We start from the raw sequence: 15,555 nt of genomic DNA, 5'->3' as shown, positions 1-15,555 counted from the left end.
ATGAGCTCCTGAGCAGAGAATTTGAGCAGCAGACTCTGGATGCACTCATGACTAACGGCTGTTTCTGACTGTGATGAGAAATAAACACAACAGGGAGACGTCAGACAAGGAAAACATTCAGCTCAGGAGTACTATTTGTCAGGAGACAGAGACTCACACTGTTGAGTTCATTTGTGATGGCAAGGGAGAAAAAACAACCCAAGATTGTTCCCTATTCATCTGCTGTAAAGCAGCTACTTGTGGTATTTATCCTCTTTGGATAACATTCATCATACATGCAGGACTTTTCCAGTTCAAATAATATGTAATTCGTTTCAGTGGAAAAGATACTGCATTATTCTGGTAACGTGTTACATTTAGATCTGTCTAACACCAAGTTAAATGTGCAACACAACAATTACTGCAGGATCTATTTGGGACACATCTGCACATCTGCAGTGCCAAACTATTACTTTAATAAATGGATGGATGGATTGATGGATGGATGGATGATGTGTCACCTAAATAACCCTAATCCCATTTTCCTCTGAAATGTAGTGGAGTGGATGGATAAGAGAAGTAGTTAAAAAAGGCACTTTAATGTCCACACTAGTAAATGCACTTAGTAACTTTACAACACTAGTCAATGCAGTTTGTACATTGTTTTACTGCTTTCAGTGGTTCCCGGAGGAAAGTGGGACTCTGTCTGTCTCATTGGTTATTAGAATCTTTCAGTGTTTAATACTTTATGTTCACTTGATATATTTCTTACCTACTTTGTGAGCTGTGTTGGTAAGTAACTCAATGCATCTACCCAAATAACACATTTAAATACAAATTTAACTTGAGTGGATCCATTTCTACAACTTAACATTTCCACTGTACTACAGTTCAGAGGAAAACAGAATTTTTCACACCATCCCTGTCCAGTCGGTCTTTAAAGGTAATGAATTAGAATATTCTTTCTGATGATCATTAGAATTGACCAGGATGCCACCTCTACAAACGTATGATGACTTTAGAGAGTAGGATGCATTGCTGATTAACCTGCCAGTTTATAAAGTAACAGCATCCAATATAAAGCCGTTAAAACTGTCTCCCAATCAAACAGCATCATGAACTCGACAGTAAACGTTATTTATATTAGTAAAACACTGACAGAGTCCATTTTCTGGCAATATTACTTTTATAACTTTATATGCATATTGCTTCTAATACTTAGTGCTACTTAAGTTAGGTTTTGGTTAAGGATGTTCCTGTTAATGGAGTATTTCTGTAGTTTGGTATTTTTGCTTGTACTTTATTCAGTCCCTGTCACTTCACTCTGTTCTTTTTTTGACTGTTTTATTTTCAGTTTATTTATTTTTGGTTTAAGTTCTTCACTTTTTGTAGTGTGAAATAAAAATCTGCATCATAGACAGTCCTTGTATTTCAACTCTCTTATAAGTATTTGAATGATTGTGGACATTTGGAAAAAAAAACATGAAGCAGAAAATCTCCATCAGTTTTTCAGAGTTGGAACACAATTACTTGTTTTGATAAATGATATTGTACTTATGTTACACGGCTGAGAAAGATGGGCCAACTCTTCCTCGGTGCAACACATTTATTTTGCAGGAACTGCAAAAAGACGCAACATTAACGTGACTACAGGAGCTTGGTGCAGTTACATTACTCAGATCACCATACTGACTAGACTTCTTCTACATTACATTTACAAGTACTGCTGAACAAATACTAGTACTGTAAACACAATATTTCAAAATCACATATGACTGGCGCAAGTTTTACAATTTTATATTTTACAAAGATATCTTTATGAACTCAGAAAACCTTTTATTGTCTTTTAACCACTGCCTTTACCATGTTTTAACTGCAGCTTAATCACCTATAAATTACTTTTATGAACTGTATTGATCTTGTTTTTACCATTACTGTAACTTATTAATAACCATTGTACCTGTAACTCATTTCCACACTTAAGTCACTTAAAGCTTAAGCTAATGTACCATGTGTGACAATACATACTCCTCTGTCTTAGCTCAACTACTACATTTGCATTGGAATAGGGCCACACTAGAACACTCTTACTTAGCTTGACACATAGCTCATATGCTTATGACCAAAAACCTGCAAAAGTTTGTTTTACATGTCTTTTCACATAAACTCATACTTGTACATTACTTTTATGCATTTCTGGACACTTAGGTTATGACTTTTTACCTTGTACCAATCTCCACTGTCTTTTGGTTTATTACTACGATCACCCATGACCCACGTCCGCCATTTCAGAAACACAACGTGGTGGCTAACTCGTTTTTAACTCATAAACCTCTCAAAACACGCATTAGCTTATCACACATTACTCTCTAAGGTACTTAAGAAACACTACCACTGTTTTATATAACTTGTGTGTCGCTACAAACCAGCTTACCTGCAAAAAGATGCAACATTAACGTGACTACAGGAGCTTGGTGCAGTTACACTACTCAGATCACCACTGACTAGACTTCTTCTATGGCAGGGGTGGGCAATTAATTTTCACATGGGGCCACATGAGAAACTTTGACGGTTGTTAAGGGCCGGACCAATACACTTACAGCTCTGCTCAATATATATCTCAATAAAAACAGTAAATGAAACATTACAATGATACAATGAAAATGTGGAACACAGAACACAACTATTTAATGAAAGATTTAGTTTTTTCATTTAAACTATGATTGCTGCGTATTGAGTTGTAGATATTCTAGATGGTGTGACTTCCTTTAGCGTGGGCATGTGGATGAAAATGTTGCCCTCCAACTGGCTTGAGAGAAACTTCAGCTTTCTCATAAAAGCGGTCACCAGGCTGTACATTTCATGTGCAAAGAGGCCAGTATTTAGTTCATTCATTAGTGCAGTCACATCAACAGCAAAAGCAAGGTCTGATATCCACTCTTCATCTGAGAGCTCGTGATGTCCCTGCCTTGCTTCTCACAAAACTCTTAAATCTCTGCTCTCAGATCCCAAACTCGTTTAAGCACCTTGTCCAGGCTGAGCCATCTGACAGCTGTCTGGTAACCAAGGTCACCATGTTCACTCTCATCTCCTCCAAAAAGGCAACAAACTGTCTGTAATTCAATGCTCTTGCCCTGATGAAGTTAACTACTTTAGTTACAACATCAGTCACGTGGTTGATTTTTAGCACTGACTTACACAGCACCTCCTGACGTATAATACAATGCAAAAATATCAGTTTCTGTTCTGGATTTATTTCAGTCACTTTATCTTGCATCCATTTCTAAAGTCCAACATTTTTCCCTGTCAAATTTGGACAGCCATCAGTTGTAACACCAACCAAATTCTCCCATTTTAGTCCCAGCTTGTTCATGCGTGTATTTACCTCAGTGAACAAATCACTCACCTTCGTGGTTCCTTTCATTGGCTGCACAGCTGCCAGCTCCTCCGTCATCTCAAAGGTTTTTTGTTAGTCCACGTACAAAGATGAGTAACTGGGCTGTGTCATGGACATCACAGCTCTCGTCCAGAGCCAAGGAGAAAACGTCAAAATCGTCCACTTTGTTGTGTAGCTGAAGCTCCAGATTCTCGGCGCTGCTCTCCACCCGCCTCGTTACGGTTCGCCTCCAAAGGGTCACATTAACGAACGCTCCTTTCTTCTCCGGGCATATAAACGCTGCAGAGTCCACCAGACATTCTTTTATAATCTCTCCATCAGGGAATGGCTTACTGTTTTTGGCGATTTTGTAGGATATTACAAAACTCGTCTTGACGGCTGCATCCCTTGATGTGAGCTTTGGTAAAACAAAGTCATTGCTGCTTTAGCAGTTTAGCTAGCAAACCTTCAGACATCCTCCCCGCTCTGTATCAGTCAAATGTTTGTACTTCTCCGCATGTTTGGTCTCGTAATGTCGATTCAGATTATAATCCTTGAGCACCGCTACCTATTCGCCACAAACTAGCCCACAGCTTTACCTCTGACTTCAGTGAAGAAATACTTGGAAGTCCGTGCCTTGTTAAAAACTCTGCATTCGGAATCAATCTTTCTTTTTTGTCGTTAGCGGACATCTTCCCGGGCTGAAGCTGACCAACCAACCAATCAGCGCATAGACCTTAAGCTACGTACGGAAAGCACGCGCGAAAAAACGTTAATTTAGCAGATCTTTCAAAATAAAAGCAGTGCAGGCGTATTGTTTGCATGTATTGTAATGAAATATATTGGCACTGACTTTTAATATTTTCCAGTGACTTCATACGGGCCAGTCAGGGTCATCCGACGGGCCGGATGTGGCCCGCAGGCCGTAGGATGCCCAGATCTGAACTATGAGGTCTGAAAACCACCTTTGGACTCCCTCTATGGATCTACAAGACTGAGGATACAGGAGTCAACATTATTAAAATTCACCTTCCACTCCCCTGGTTTCTCATACCATTGCTACACTGATGATACCCAGTTCTTTCTGTCCTTCCCCCCAGACGACCACAAGGTTTCTGCCCAGATCTCATCATGCCTTGCAGATATCTCAGCATGGATGAAAAACGCCACCTTCAACTCAACCTCTCCAAGACAGAGCTCCTTGTCATCCCAGCCAGTCCCTCTATTTAACAAGAAATCCACATCCAGCTTGAATCATCCCAGCTCAAACCCACAAAGTCTGCCAGAAACTTTGGGTGTCATGATCGATGATCAACTAACCTTCAAGGCTCATGTGGCCTCTGCTGCTCGGTCGTGTTGATTCGCCCTGTACAGCATCAGGAAGATCAGACCCTTCCTGTCTGAACATGCAGCTCATCTCCTGGTACAGGCTCTTGTAACGTCACGAATCGACTACTGCAACTCCTTACCCCTCATGCACAGTCAAACCTCCTCAGATGATCCAGAATGCAGCAGCATGTCTGGTCTTCAACCAGCCAAAAACAGCACAAGTCACCCCGTTCTTCAGATCAGTTCACTGGCTTCCAGTTGCTGCCTGCATAAATTTTAAAACTCTAACGCTTGCATTCAAACTACAATGATAACAGCTCCCATCTACCTGAACTCTCTCATTCAGGTCTACACTCCCTCTCCCTCACCACGCTCAGCCAGTAAAAGGTGCTTGATCCAACCACCACAGCAGGGCCAGTCGATAACTGGACTCTGCTACTCTGTGGTTCTCCAGTGGTGGAACTAGTTACCAAACTCTATTCAATCTGCAGAGTCTCTCAGTCTTTAAGAAAAGACTAAAAACCCAGCTCTTCACTGAACACCTTTGCACTTAACAGACTGCAAAAAAGAAAATAAATAAATCCTATTACATCCGCACTGCCTGTAGACACTACGGTCCTATTCTGACTGTTTTATGGCACTTATCCAGGTTGCTTTCTCCTGATTAGATCCTTGCTTGTATTGTATCCACTCTCACATGTACGTCACTTTGGATAAAAGTGTCCGCTAAATGAAATTGTAGAATTGTAGAACTTCAGAGATACAAGTTTCTAATAAATCTGCAATTTATCAAATAACGTAGACAGAAACAGAGAAAAGTAAACCTGCACACGAAGGGTCATTATGGCCAGGGGCCTCCAATTTAATGAGGAAGGTAATCCTACCATTCTAACAAGTATGACTCTCAGAAGACTCCAGCCTGTAGGTTATTGTGTGTCCACATGGGGGAGCTGCAAGACAGACTGTTCAACTTTGTGTTTCATCAATCCTTCAAAGTTCACTTAGTATCTTTAGGTGAAGGTGACTAAATGCTGGAGAAGTAGAAAATATTTTGAAAGAGATACTTCCATTACAGTCCGTGTGATGGATTTAACTCCCCAAAAATACAAAATCAAAACTTCATTTCACGTCCAGAAGCCTGGAGGTCGGTGGCTGAAGGACCAGGGGTTGGCGAACCGGGGGGTGCAGTTCTCGGTGTCCGACACTGGGTGCTGCTTTTGAGGGAAGGGTTGCTGCTGCTGTGGTGCAAAAAGAAGGAGGGAGACGGAGGTGCGACGTGGAAAGGCAGAGCGGCTCTCAGGTCCTATGAGTGAAACAAATGAAATCCAGCGACACAATGAGAGCAGACGGTCCGCTTTCAGTCGGATCAGACACCGGAATGAAGCCTCTCAGCAATCAGCAGAAGCACATCTGTTAGGAAGAAAGTCGTCGCCATGGACGGTGGGCTGAGCGTTACTTTTATATCTGTTGCGATGTTTGTAGGATCCTTTTTACTTGGATTCATCCCGCTGTTGTTCAGACTCTCTGAGGTAAGTTTGTGTGTTTTTTTTTTTTTTTTTAAATTTCTAACTCTCCACATGAGATCTAGATTTCCCAATTTCTTTGCTGCCGCAGTGACTGAATTATGATCAAAGTATTTTAAGCTGCAGTTTGTCTTCATTTGCGCCCTCATTACAGGGATGTAGGCAGAGATTATGCTTCATGGGTTCTCATGAATGAGCCTCAGGCAGCATAGTTTGCTTGTTGTTTGACTAATAAACCAGAGTGGGGAGCAGAATCCCATTAATCAACTGAAATCACGTGTCGTTCCCCAGAAAAGCCTGCAGTTTGTCTCCATCCTGGGTGCAGGTCTGCTGTGTGGGACAGCACTTGCCATCACCATCCCTGAGGGGGTGGGCTTACTGGAGAAGTCGTGGAGAGGTGAGTAGGGGAGAGAAACTTCTAATGCACACGTGAAAATCAACCAGAATCATGAAAAATGCACATAACTCCTGCAAAATGAGCCAAAATCATGACAAAATCAACCTGAATCCTGAAAATCAACATGAATCATGACCCTGTATTCATCTGGAGGGCCCTTCTCTTTGGTTGTCTTGACAACGCAAACACTCCACACCATCCTCTCCCACCGAATTTTACATAAGTGTTTGATTGGAACCTCTTCAGCTGATTGATAATTGTGTGTGTGGATGAAAGCAACGTCAGTGGTCCAAATGTATGTTGCTCTCCTTTGTTGTCTTTTATGTGGTTTTGATCAAAAGCTCATCCTGTCCTTCATCTTCCCTCTCCAGAATCCTCCTCCTCCTCTGATGAGCTGTCCGGTCTGAATGCCAGTGAAAAAAATACAACATCCACAGAGAGAGGCCTTCCACCCCGGTTCTTCATCGGGGTTGCTTTAACTTTGGGGTTCACCTTCATGTTTGTTGTCGATCAGATTGGAAGCTACTGTTTTATGCGCGGCAAGTCGTGGAAACTCTCAACCCAGCTTCATTTTGCAGAATGTCAACTCTACAGATGTGTTTTTGTCAATCACCTCAACATGTGCATTGTGTCATTTCAGACCAAAGGTCTAGTTTGCCCAACAGTGTCCACATCACAGCCACAGTGGGACTGGTTATTCATGCCGCAGGTACGTAATGCAATGAAACATGTTCAGCCTGTGTTTGCTTGAGGTACACAAGATACTTTAAGGAATTCCGGGAGACAAGTGTGGAAAATTCCCAACAAAACATTGGAGTTGTTCATGCTCTCATGTGACTTTGCATGTGATTCTTTCATGTTTCAAATGGCTTTAACTCTAAAGCTGTTGTCCCACATGGGAAATTTGGCACAATAATAATCACACATCAAACCATCCGTCAGTTAAAGCTCTCACGCCCCCACAACACATCCCTTTAATAAAAATACTGTAGACAAATGTGGTGTCGCCAGAGGTTGACCTTGTGTTAAAGACAATAACACCAATTCATATGTACTTTAAACTCAGTTTGTGCCATAAATACCTAATGTGAGGGTACACAGAAGGCCAGGTGAAGCATTATCTCCAGCATGACCAATACCTACTGTCAAGCATGGTGGAGGTAGTATCATGGTTTGGGGATGCATCATCTCACTGTCTGTGATGGCACATTGAACTCTGCCAAGTATTATGCCATTCTCCAAACCCACACGCTCCCTTCTGCACGTGCTCTGTTCCATCGAGGTCAAACTGGATGTTTCAACGAGATAATGCCACTTGAACACATCCAGGGCCAGTAGAACTTGGCTGCAGGAGCTCAGTATCCAGGTCTTAGAGTAGCCAGCTCAATCCCCAGACATGAGCCCCATTGAAAATCTGTGGGGGATTATCAGAAGGCCTGTTTCAAAGCGTAAACCAAGAATTTAGACAGAATCAAAAGCAGTAATTCAAGAAGAATGGGACAAGATTACCCCTGAACAGTGTGAAAGGCTCGTGGGGAACATGCCAGTCAGGATTAGAGCTCTACTGCATGCTATTGGCAAGACCACTAAGTATTAATTTGATGATGTGGTGGTTTATTTATTTTTGATTCAGTTTTGAACACATTCTCTGTTATTTGTTGACTTTGATACTGACGATGTTGAAAATTGGGATATTAAAACTGTCAAGAATTTAATTTTGTTAATTTTTCTTGTAAACAATAAACAAAAAAAAATCATTTGTATTTGTGTCTGTCTAATGCAGCCACACCTTTTGAAACACAAAAAAGATTTTTCCACAAATATTTCATGATAGTATTGAAAACTGTGTAAAGTTTTAAGGGTGTCCGAAACTTTTTTCCACCACTGTGTAAAATAAGAGTCACAGGTAGTTAGACTTTAAGGACGTTTCCTTTCTGACAAGGTCTTTTTTATTCATATATTTCAGGAGCTTGGTCGATTTTAATTCTGTGTCCATTTTTTCTCCAAAAAAGTGGTGGAATGAAGAATGTTAATGTACTGTTGAAGACTTATTGGCAAAATTTTAACTGAAAACACAGATTTTGGTGACCATTCATAATATTTCTATTTGCATGCAGTTGATGGATTTGCTCTGGGTGCTGCTGTGGCCACTGGTCAAGTGACCGTACAAGTCATTGTATTTTTAGCTGTGATTCTACACAAGGTGAGAAAACATTTCCGTGAAATACACAATTGTGCGGATCACAAAGCAAATAATGACACCTGACCTTTTTTTTTTGTGTCTCCTAGGCTCCCGCTGCTTTCGGTTTGGTCTCGTTTCTGATGCATGCAGGCCTTGAAAAGAAATACATTCAGGGACATTTACTGGCCTTTTCAGCCGCAGCACCTATACTCGCTATCACCACTTACTTCACATTACATGTGGTAAGAAAGCACACCCCAGCTGTATTGTGTCTGTCTAAAAAGAGAATCATTATATCCCAGTGATTGTACAGTGTTAGTTGATGCGGCTGTATTGTTTGACTTGAGGTTTGTTGTGTCCACAGTCTGGCAGCTCATCGGAGAACCAGCTCAGTGCAACAGGTGTGGGAATGCTCTTCTCAGCTGGGACTTTCCTCTATGTGGCCACAGTGCATGTTCTCCCTGAGGTCAGCAGCAGCAAGACAAGCCAACCCTCCTCTGACCAGCAGCAGCACGATGGAGCTGAGACCCACCAGCAGCGACAACTGGGGTTGCTGGAGAGCCTCACTCTCATCCTTGGTGTGGGGGTTCCAATGGTGTTGGCCCTGGGGCTGCAGGATGATTAAGAAGGGAACCTTGGGGCAATTAGGTTTAGTGCAAAGGCATAATGCAACCAGATCTCAATGGTGAATTGTCTAACACTACACTGTACTGTATAAACTATATGTAAAGCACAATGATTAAGAAATGAAATGTTCCTTGGAAGGAAGTTTACCTTATTGTGTTATGATATCAGCGAAACCTGCCTTTGAATCCACTGGTATTGTTTGTTCCCAGTAGTGACCTTGGTGTACTGAGTTTGAGTTTCAAGAAAACAAAAAGGGTGTCATTTGTTGTCATGGCACTCTGAGGACATGCCATGTTTAGAGGTGAAATCCCAGAAACTGGATAGATTTACAGGAACAACTGAATAATTTGATACTATCTCTTAGACAATAGGACATCTAGGCCATACACTTTAGTCTCATTTGTTTGCACAGTTGGGAGTCTGAAAGCAGATTTTCAGTTTATCGATGTGCAGTAGTACAAATGACCAAAATGTGAAAATTTTGTGCAACTCTAGAATTAGTTTTATAGTTGTGATGCAAAGAGTTGTTTTTTTTTTCAGATTAACTGAGAAAGTGTTGTGGGTTTGTAATGTAACATCTTCAGGAACACATAGAAAGTCAAGCACCTGTACATCTGTTACAGTGGACATAAGAAGTATTCACCCCCTTTGAAGATTTCCTCTTTTATTGCTTTTAAATTGACCATGATTCAGCACTGAATCACGGTTAATTTAATTAGGCTTTTTAGACAAGAATTTAACAAAATAGAGTATTTTATGTCAATGTGAAAACAAGTTTCTACAAAGAAATGAAATAGAAAACCTGTGAAGCATGGAGGTGGCATCACGATGTGGGGATAATTCTCAGTAGCAGGATGTAAAGTGCATTCAGCAAAGTGAAGGGAAATCTTCATGGACAAAAGCTACAGTCTGCAAGACAACTCCAACTTGGAAGAAGAATTCTTGGAAGAATTGCAGCTAAATGTGAGTTTACTAAAAAATGACTTGAGGAGGTAAACACTTATGCAATCATCAATTTTTAAATATTTTATGTCTTTATTTAAATTTTTGACTTTGATATGAATCTTTTTTTGTAAATTCTTGTCGAAAAATATAATATTGAGCATTATTAAGTGGTGAAAAGCAATAAAAAGAGAAAACTTCCAACTAGGTGAATACTTGTTATAGGCACTATAAAAGACACGTCAACCAGAAAGAAACAGCCAGCTCACAGGAGGTATTTCACATACCTGGTAATCAAATGAAATTCAATCCACATATGTTTCACTGAGTTTTTACCTGTGACACTTTAGGATCATCTAACCTTTACCAACTCCTGAAGTTTTTCTTTATTTCCTCCTTAATACATGAAATAAAAAACACTCTCGTGTTGCGATGGCCTGTGTGATTGCTTCGTGTCTTTCTATTTTTAGTTTTATCAACACCACACAGCGGTAAACTATGCTAATTAATTTTTAATGGTCATAGTGTCATGTCGCACCTGACTTTTATCAGCTATACTGGAGAGCTGGACATTGGTGTTAAATACGCATATGGGAAGAAAATGTCAAAACTAAGACCCTTTTAAAAGCATATTTATTAAGCTGTAATGAAACATTAAAAATGCAATAAAGTTATACAAAAACACAAAACAGTCCATACAAAGGATTTTTAAAAATATGCTATATGCAACACTAACGGCTAAGTTAAACATTTCCTATGGTTACGAACTGAAGTGATGCATTTGAAGTAACTTAACGCAGCAACAGCTGTTGTGTTTATGTTCCCCATTTACAAATTCAATGAACACTGGTCCTGTTTTAATGCAGCAGAAATGTTTTTGCTTAATTTGACCTATTCTCACATTTAAATAAAGGTTCAAGTCAAACCTGGTGATATGTTAAGACAGTGGCACTATTTAGACTACCAAGAATAAATGCAACATAATAGTCAGCTAATCATTAACTTCTTGATCAACCTCATGTTCCCTCACAGCTCACCCAGAGCACTGCATTTTGACACATCTTCAACTTCTCTGAATTATCACCTCCCTTCTTAATTGCACTGTGCTGGTAGCTAATGGCTGTGATATCAGTCTTCAAGCACCTGATACCTGCAACCAGATTAACCCTACACTCTCTGGCAAATTTCTGCAGGCTAAAAACTCGACTGCCCCCTGACTGCCTCTTGGTCTATCACTTAATATATCTCAGCTGTTAAATGTGGGTGTAATTCTATATTGTGTAATGTGAGATAATTCACTTCAAACTGGCTGGTTGCAATGCACAAAAAAAAATCCCGTCCTTGAAAGTTTGATTGCACCGTACAGCAAATCATTCATCGCTCTGCAGGCAGGACTCACAAGATCATTAACAACTGAGAAGCAAAAATCCCTCTGATTGAGTAGTTCAGCTCGCAGATAGGCACCCTGACATGAGCAGACACAACAAGGCATTCCATTTAACAGGGGTCACAATCTCAAAAAGCGAATGTGTTTATTATCCTGATGGGCAGTCAGGCAGAATGAAGTAGTTTCATTATAAATGTTTATAAATGTAAATGCAATTGTAAATTTCAAAACATGCCATGTATAGTGTGCAATTCCATTAGCCATTAGCATCATTGTGTATGAGTCACTGCACTCCTAAAAATCACAGTTCGCTCTTTGTATATATATATATATATATATATATATATATATATATATATATATATATATATATATATATATATATATATATATATATATATATATTTATATATATATATACATATATATATTTGTAATACTTTAGCCCAGTAAAAACAACTCTGACATGATAATATTTAATGGCACTTTCCAGGGTCCCTGTGTCAAGCAGCACCTCAGTGATAACACATTCACATACATGCTACATCTTCAGAAAGTGCCAAAAGGAAGGGTGATATCTGCTGTTTTTAGAACCTGCTGAATTCTTTTATTTGATTGCAGATCCTTCTCTAAGCAACTCTAGAAGAGCGTGTCAAAAAAGCATCTTCCTGAGGTCAGATGGGAGTTAATCATTTCTCTCATAGTTTCAGGCGGCTTATGGAGGCAGTCAGCTGAGCCTCCCGAGCCATCTGATCAAAGGTCCGCCTGTGTGTCTGCTGCCTCACTCTCTCCCTCATGTGAAAGGAGGCCCGAGCCAGCCTCTGTGCCTCCTCCTGTATCTGCTCCCGCTGTCTTCGCAGCTTCTCCCTCTTCCACTCCTTCATAGAGATGCAGTTTTCCCTGACCTGTCTCAGGGCCTCCTCCTCTCTCTGCAGCTTCTCTCTGAGCCTCAGGTGGCAGATCTGCTTGTGTTTGTTTTGCTGCTGTGTCTGCTGAGCTCTACTCCTGTGCTGAGCCGAGGCTCTCAGGGCGGCTCTCTCCATGCGATGCTGGCTCAGCTGGACCAGGATCTGTTTGTGTGTGAGCTGCTGGAAGTCTTGCAGCTCTGCCCTCAGCTGCGCCCTTTGAATCTGCTCGTCCTCCCGTGCTCCTCTCTCCTGCAGCTCCCTCAGCCGAGCACCTACAACCTGGGCTCGCTTCTGGCAGGAGCGCTGCAGCTTCTTCTCAAGTGTGCTCTTCATCTGAGCCTCCTCTTCCTCCACCTGCTGCTCCACCTTCTGTTTCAGCAGGATGTGTCGCAGCAGCTCTCTACGGTTTTCCTCCTGCAGCCTCCTCCGCTCCCTCTTCTCCTGCAACACTTTGCTCCTCCGGGCCTTCTCCTCCCTCTCCTCTGCCACCTGCCTCTCTCTCTCCAGCTGTCTCTTCTCCACCTCCTCTTTCTCTCTCAGCAGCTTCTCCTGGTAACGTTTGCGCTCCTCTGCCTCTTTCTGTGCAACCTCTATCTTCCCTCTGCGTTGGGCCTCCACCTCCTCCTTCAGCCTCCTCCAGCGGTCTTCTTGCAGCATCACCTCCTGCTCTAGCAGCCCTGCTTTCTCTTTCTCCTGACGCTCCCTCAGCCTCCTGCGGGCTTTCAGCTCCTCGTTCCAGTGTTTCATGCTCTGCCTCAGCTTCTTCCTTCTCCTTTTTTCCGCTTCGGCCTGCTGGGCCTCCTCCTGCCTCCGGACCTCCTGTCGCTCCTGCTCCTCTTGCTGACAGAGCTTCAGGCAAGCCTCCTCCTCCTGGTGCTTCACCAGCATGAGAGCTGCTATCTTGCGGTCTCTCTCTGGCACTGTGACACACATCTCCTTGCTGATGTCTTTGGTGATCCTCTGCAGTTGCATCTCAGTAGCTGGGGACTGTCTGAGGTCTCCCAGACTGAAGCTGCAGACTGTGCTCCTGTCTGAGTCTCTTTTCCCAGCAACAGAACAGGTGGACCTGCTGACAGATTTCCCTTTGGAGCACAGATCTGCATAAGGAACAGGCCCTGTTGAGTGTTTGTCAGCTGAGAGATCCTTCAGTTTGGAGTGAGGCAGCTCTGTGGTTTTATGTCCGCTGGGCCACCTGTCCTCTGTCCGCATGTCCTCCTGGATAATCCTCTCTCGCTCCTCGCGGCACATTTGCACAAGCTTTGTTCTCTCTTTTTCATAGGATTCATGCATGACTCTCATCGCCTCACAGGGCATGTCGCGTCGTTCAGCGATCAACTCGTTGAGCGACTTGATCAGAAGTTGCACCGGTCTGACACCGAGTCGAGCGCAGGACTCCAGAGATCGGGGGCTCGTTAAAACATACCGACTCCTCTCCGCTGCGGCAGACTCGAAGTTGTTCAGATCCAAACAGGGCAGCGGTGAGTTGGACCTCCGCTCCATCATCATCAAATGAGTTAAAGCACCTCAGAGTAATGTTCAGATCCTCTGAGAGCTGCGGCTTCCTTCAGCTGTTCCTTCAGCTTGGTGAGGTCAGCAGGGGATTAGCGGTCCTTACAATCTGCGATCAATTACATCTCATTACTTCAGCTGTATGGGCAGACAGAGAAACAGAGGCAAATAAAAACAGGAAAAAATAGGCAAATACAGTGTTTCACTTTGCCACTAGAAACACTGTATCTAATGGTACCACACTACAATAGCTAATACAGGCTATAAAAAGCCACAGTGATAAATAATTACATTCAGCAACTTCTATTAGGCTAATGTTTTAAGACTATGTGTGTCTGCAGCAGAGGAAGCTGCATTTTCAGGACTCTAGCTATGGGACCTTTGTTTTTCATTAAATCCACCTGTTTACTCCAAAGGTCAGCGAGCTTTTCTAGTTTACAGAGATTACAGACAAAACAACCTTAGAACGGTTTTGGTTGGAATCACTGTTCCCTCTAAGCTGCGCACGTGCGCAATTGCGCACTGCTGACACGGTCTCCGCGCACAGAAAATCTGCGCTGCGCACAAAAAAAAAATCCAACCTAAATTGTAAATAAAATAAACACGTAACAATTAATTCTGTGCTATTTTTCAATGTGAGTCAGTGAGTGACCGGTGACTGGCTGCTGCAGCCAATGAGGCGATTCACATACGTATTTACCATAGACTGTATATAATGGTATTTACGCAGCTAATCAAGTCAGGCGTCCTTATGTGCAGCCACCGTTGTTCTCATAGATATGAATGAGTAGATAGGACACGCCCCTTTGAGCTGCGTGCTACAGCGAGGCTAAGCTAGTGGGGGCAAAGTTTCAGTGCATTCCGTTGATGTAGACAGCGTGAAAACGGAAACAACAAGAATGCCGGCTCACTGTGCTGCATACAATTACACACTGCGTCCTACGATTGAGACAAGGAAACTTGGAATGACTTTTCATAGGTAAGAATAGTTTTTGGCTCTTTTTTCATTATGAAATCTTGTTGAGAGCTTCCAATCTATGAGAGCTAACTAGTTAGCCACTAGCAAAACGCTAAGGCGAGCTAGCAGCTTGACAACCAAATACCAGACGATTAATAGTAGCTGTAGTATAGTTGTACAAGCAGTAGTAGTAATACTAAAAGTACAAGCAGCAGTAGTAGTTTAAAATAGCTGTTAGAGTCGTAAAAGTAGTATCAGCATTTGTAATAGTATTACAAGTTGTAGTAGCAGTGACAGTATCAGCAGCAGTAGTTACTGTACTACCACTACTACTAGTAGTAGTGACATTGCTATTACTACCACCAATACTACCAATAGTAGTTATAAAGCCTAACTCATGTATATCCAGATTACCATCTATGTTCTTCCTCCAAACCC

The 15,555-nt window shown here is 42.0% G+C and overlaps 2 protein-coding genes across 2 annotated transcripts; one reads left to right on the top strand and one right to left on the bottom strand.

Annotated features, from left to right (window-relative positions):
* The first annotated feature begins 5,893 nt into the window (after positions 1-5,893).
* Positions 5,894-10,797, top strand: LOC111576106 (zinc transporter ZIP9). The gene is made up of 7 exons (XM_023281632.3): positions 5,894-6,213; positions 6,499-6,604; positions 6,976-7,143; positions 7,245-7,313; positions 8,722-8,807; positions 8,894-9,028; positions 9,151-10,797. Exons 1-7 carry the CDS (start codon positions 6,118-6,120, stop codon positions 9,409-9,411), a joined length of 921 nt encoding a protein of 306 aa, XP_023137400.2. The 5' UTR covers positions 5,894-6,117; the 3' UTR covers positions 9,412-10,797.
* Positions 10,798-12,181: 1,384 nt separating this feature from the next.
* On the bottom strand, positions 12,182-14,415 carry LOC111576095 (coiled-coil domain-containing protein 177). Its single transcript, XM_035953504.2, has one exon. The coding sequence runs from the start codon at positions 14,154-14,156 to the stop codon at positions 12,441-12,443; it is 1,716 nt and encodes a 571-aa protein (XP_035809397.2). The 5' UTR covers positions 14,157-14,415; the 3' UTR covers positions 12,182-12,440.
* Between the last annotated feature and the right edge of the window lie 1,140 nt (positions 14,416-15,555).

The sequence above is a fragment of the Amphiprion ocellaris genome, chromosome 16 (genome assembly GCF_022539595.1).
Source record: "Amphiprion ocellaris isolate individual 3 ecotype Okinawa chromosome 16, ASM2253959v1, whole genome shotgun sequence".
Classification (NCBI taxonomy): Eukaryota; Metazoa; Chordata; class Actinopteri; family Pomacentridae; genus Amphiprion; species Amphiprion ocellaris.
Note: the sequence above shows the minus strand (reverse complement) of the source record. Positions and strands in the feature narration are given on the sequence as shown.

What these genes read in the sequence shown, in the direction of transcription:
- LOC111576095 (XM_035953504.2), bottom strand. Translation starts at nt 14,156, where the DNA reads ATGATGATGGAGCGGAGGTCCAACTCACCGCTGCCCTGTTTGGATCTG.
- LOC111576106 (XM_023281632.3), top strand. Translation starts at nt 6,118, where the DNA reads ATGGACGGTGGGCTGAGCGTTACTTTTATATCTGTTGCGATGTTTGTA. An exon ending in TAGCTGTGATTCTACACAAG is followed by an intron (nt 8,808 to 8,893) that starts GTGAGAAAACAT and finishes TGTGTCTCCTAG; the next exon opens with GCTCCCGCTGCTTTCGGTTT. An exon ending in CTTACTTCACATTACATGTG is followed by an intron (nt 9,029 to 9,150) that starts GTAAGAAAGCAC and finishes TTGTGTCCACAG; the next exon opens with TCTGGCAGCTCATCGGAGAA.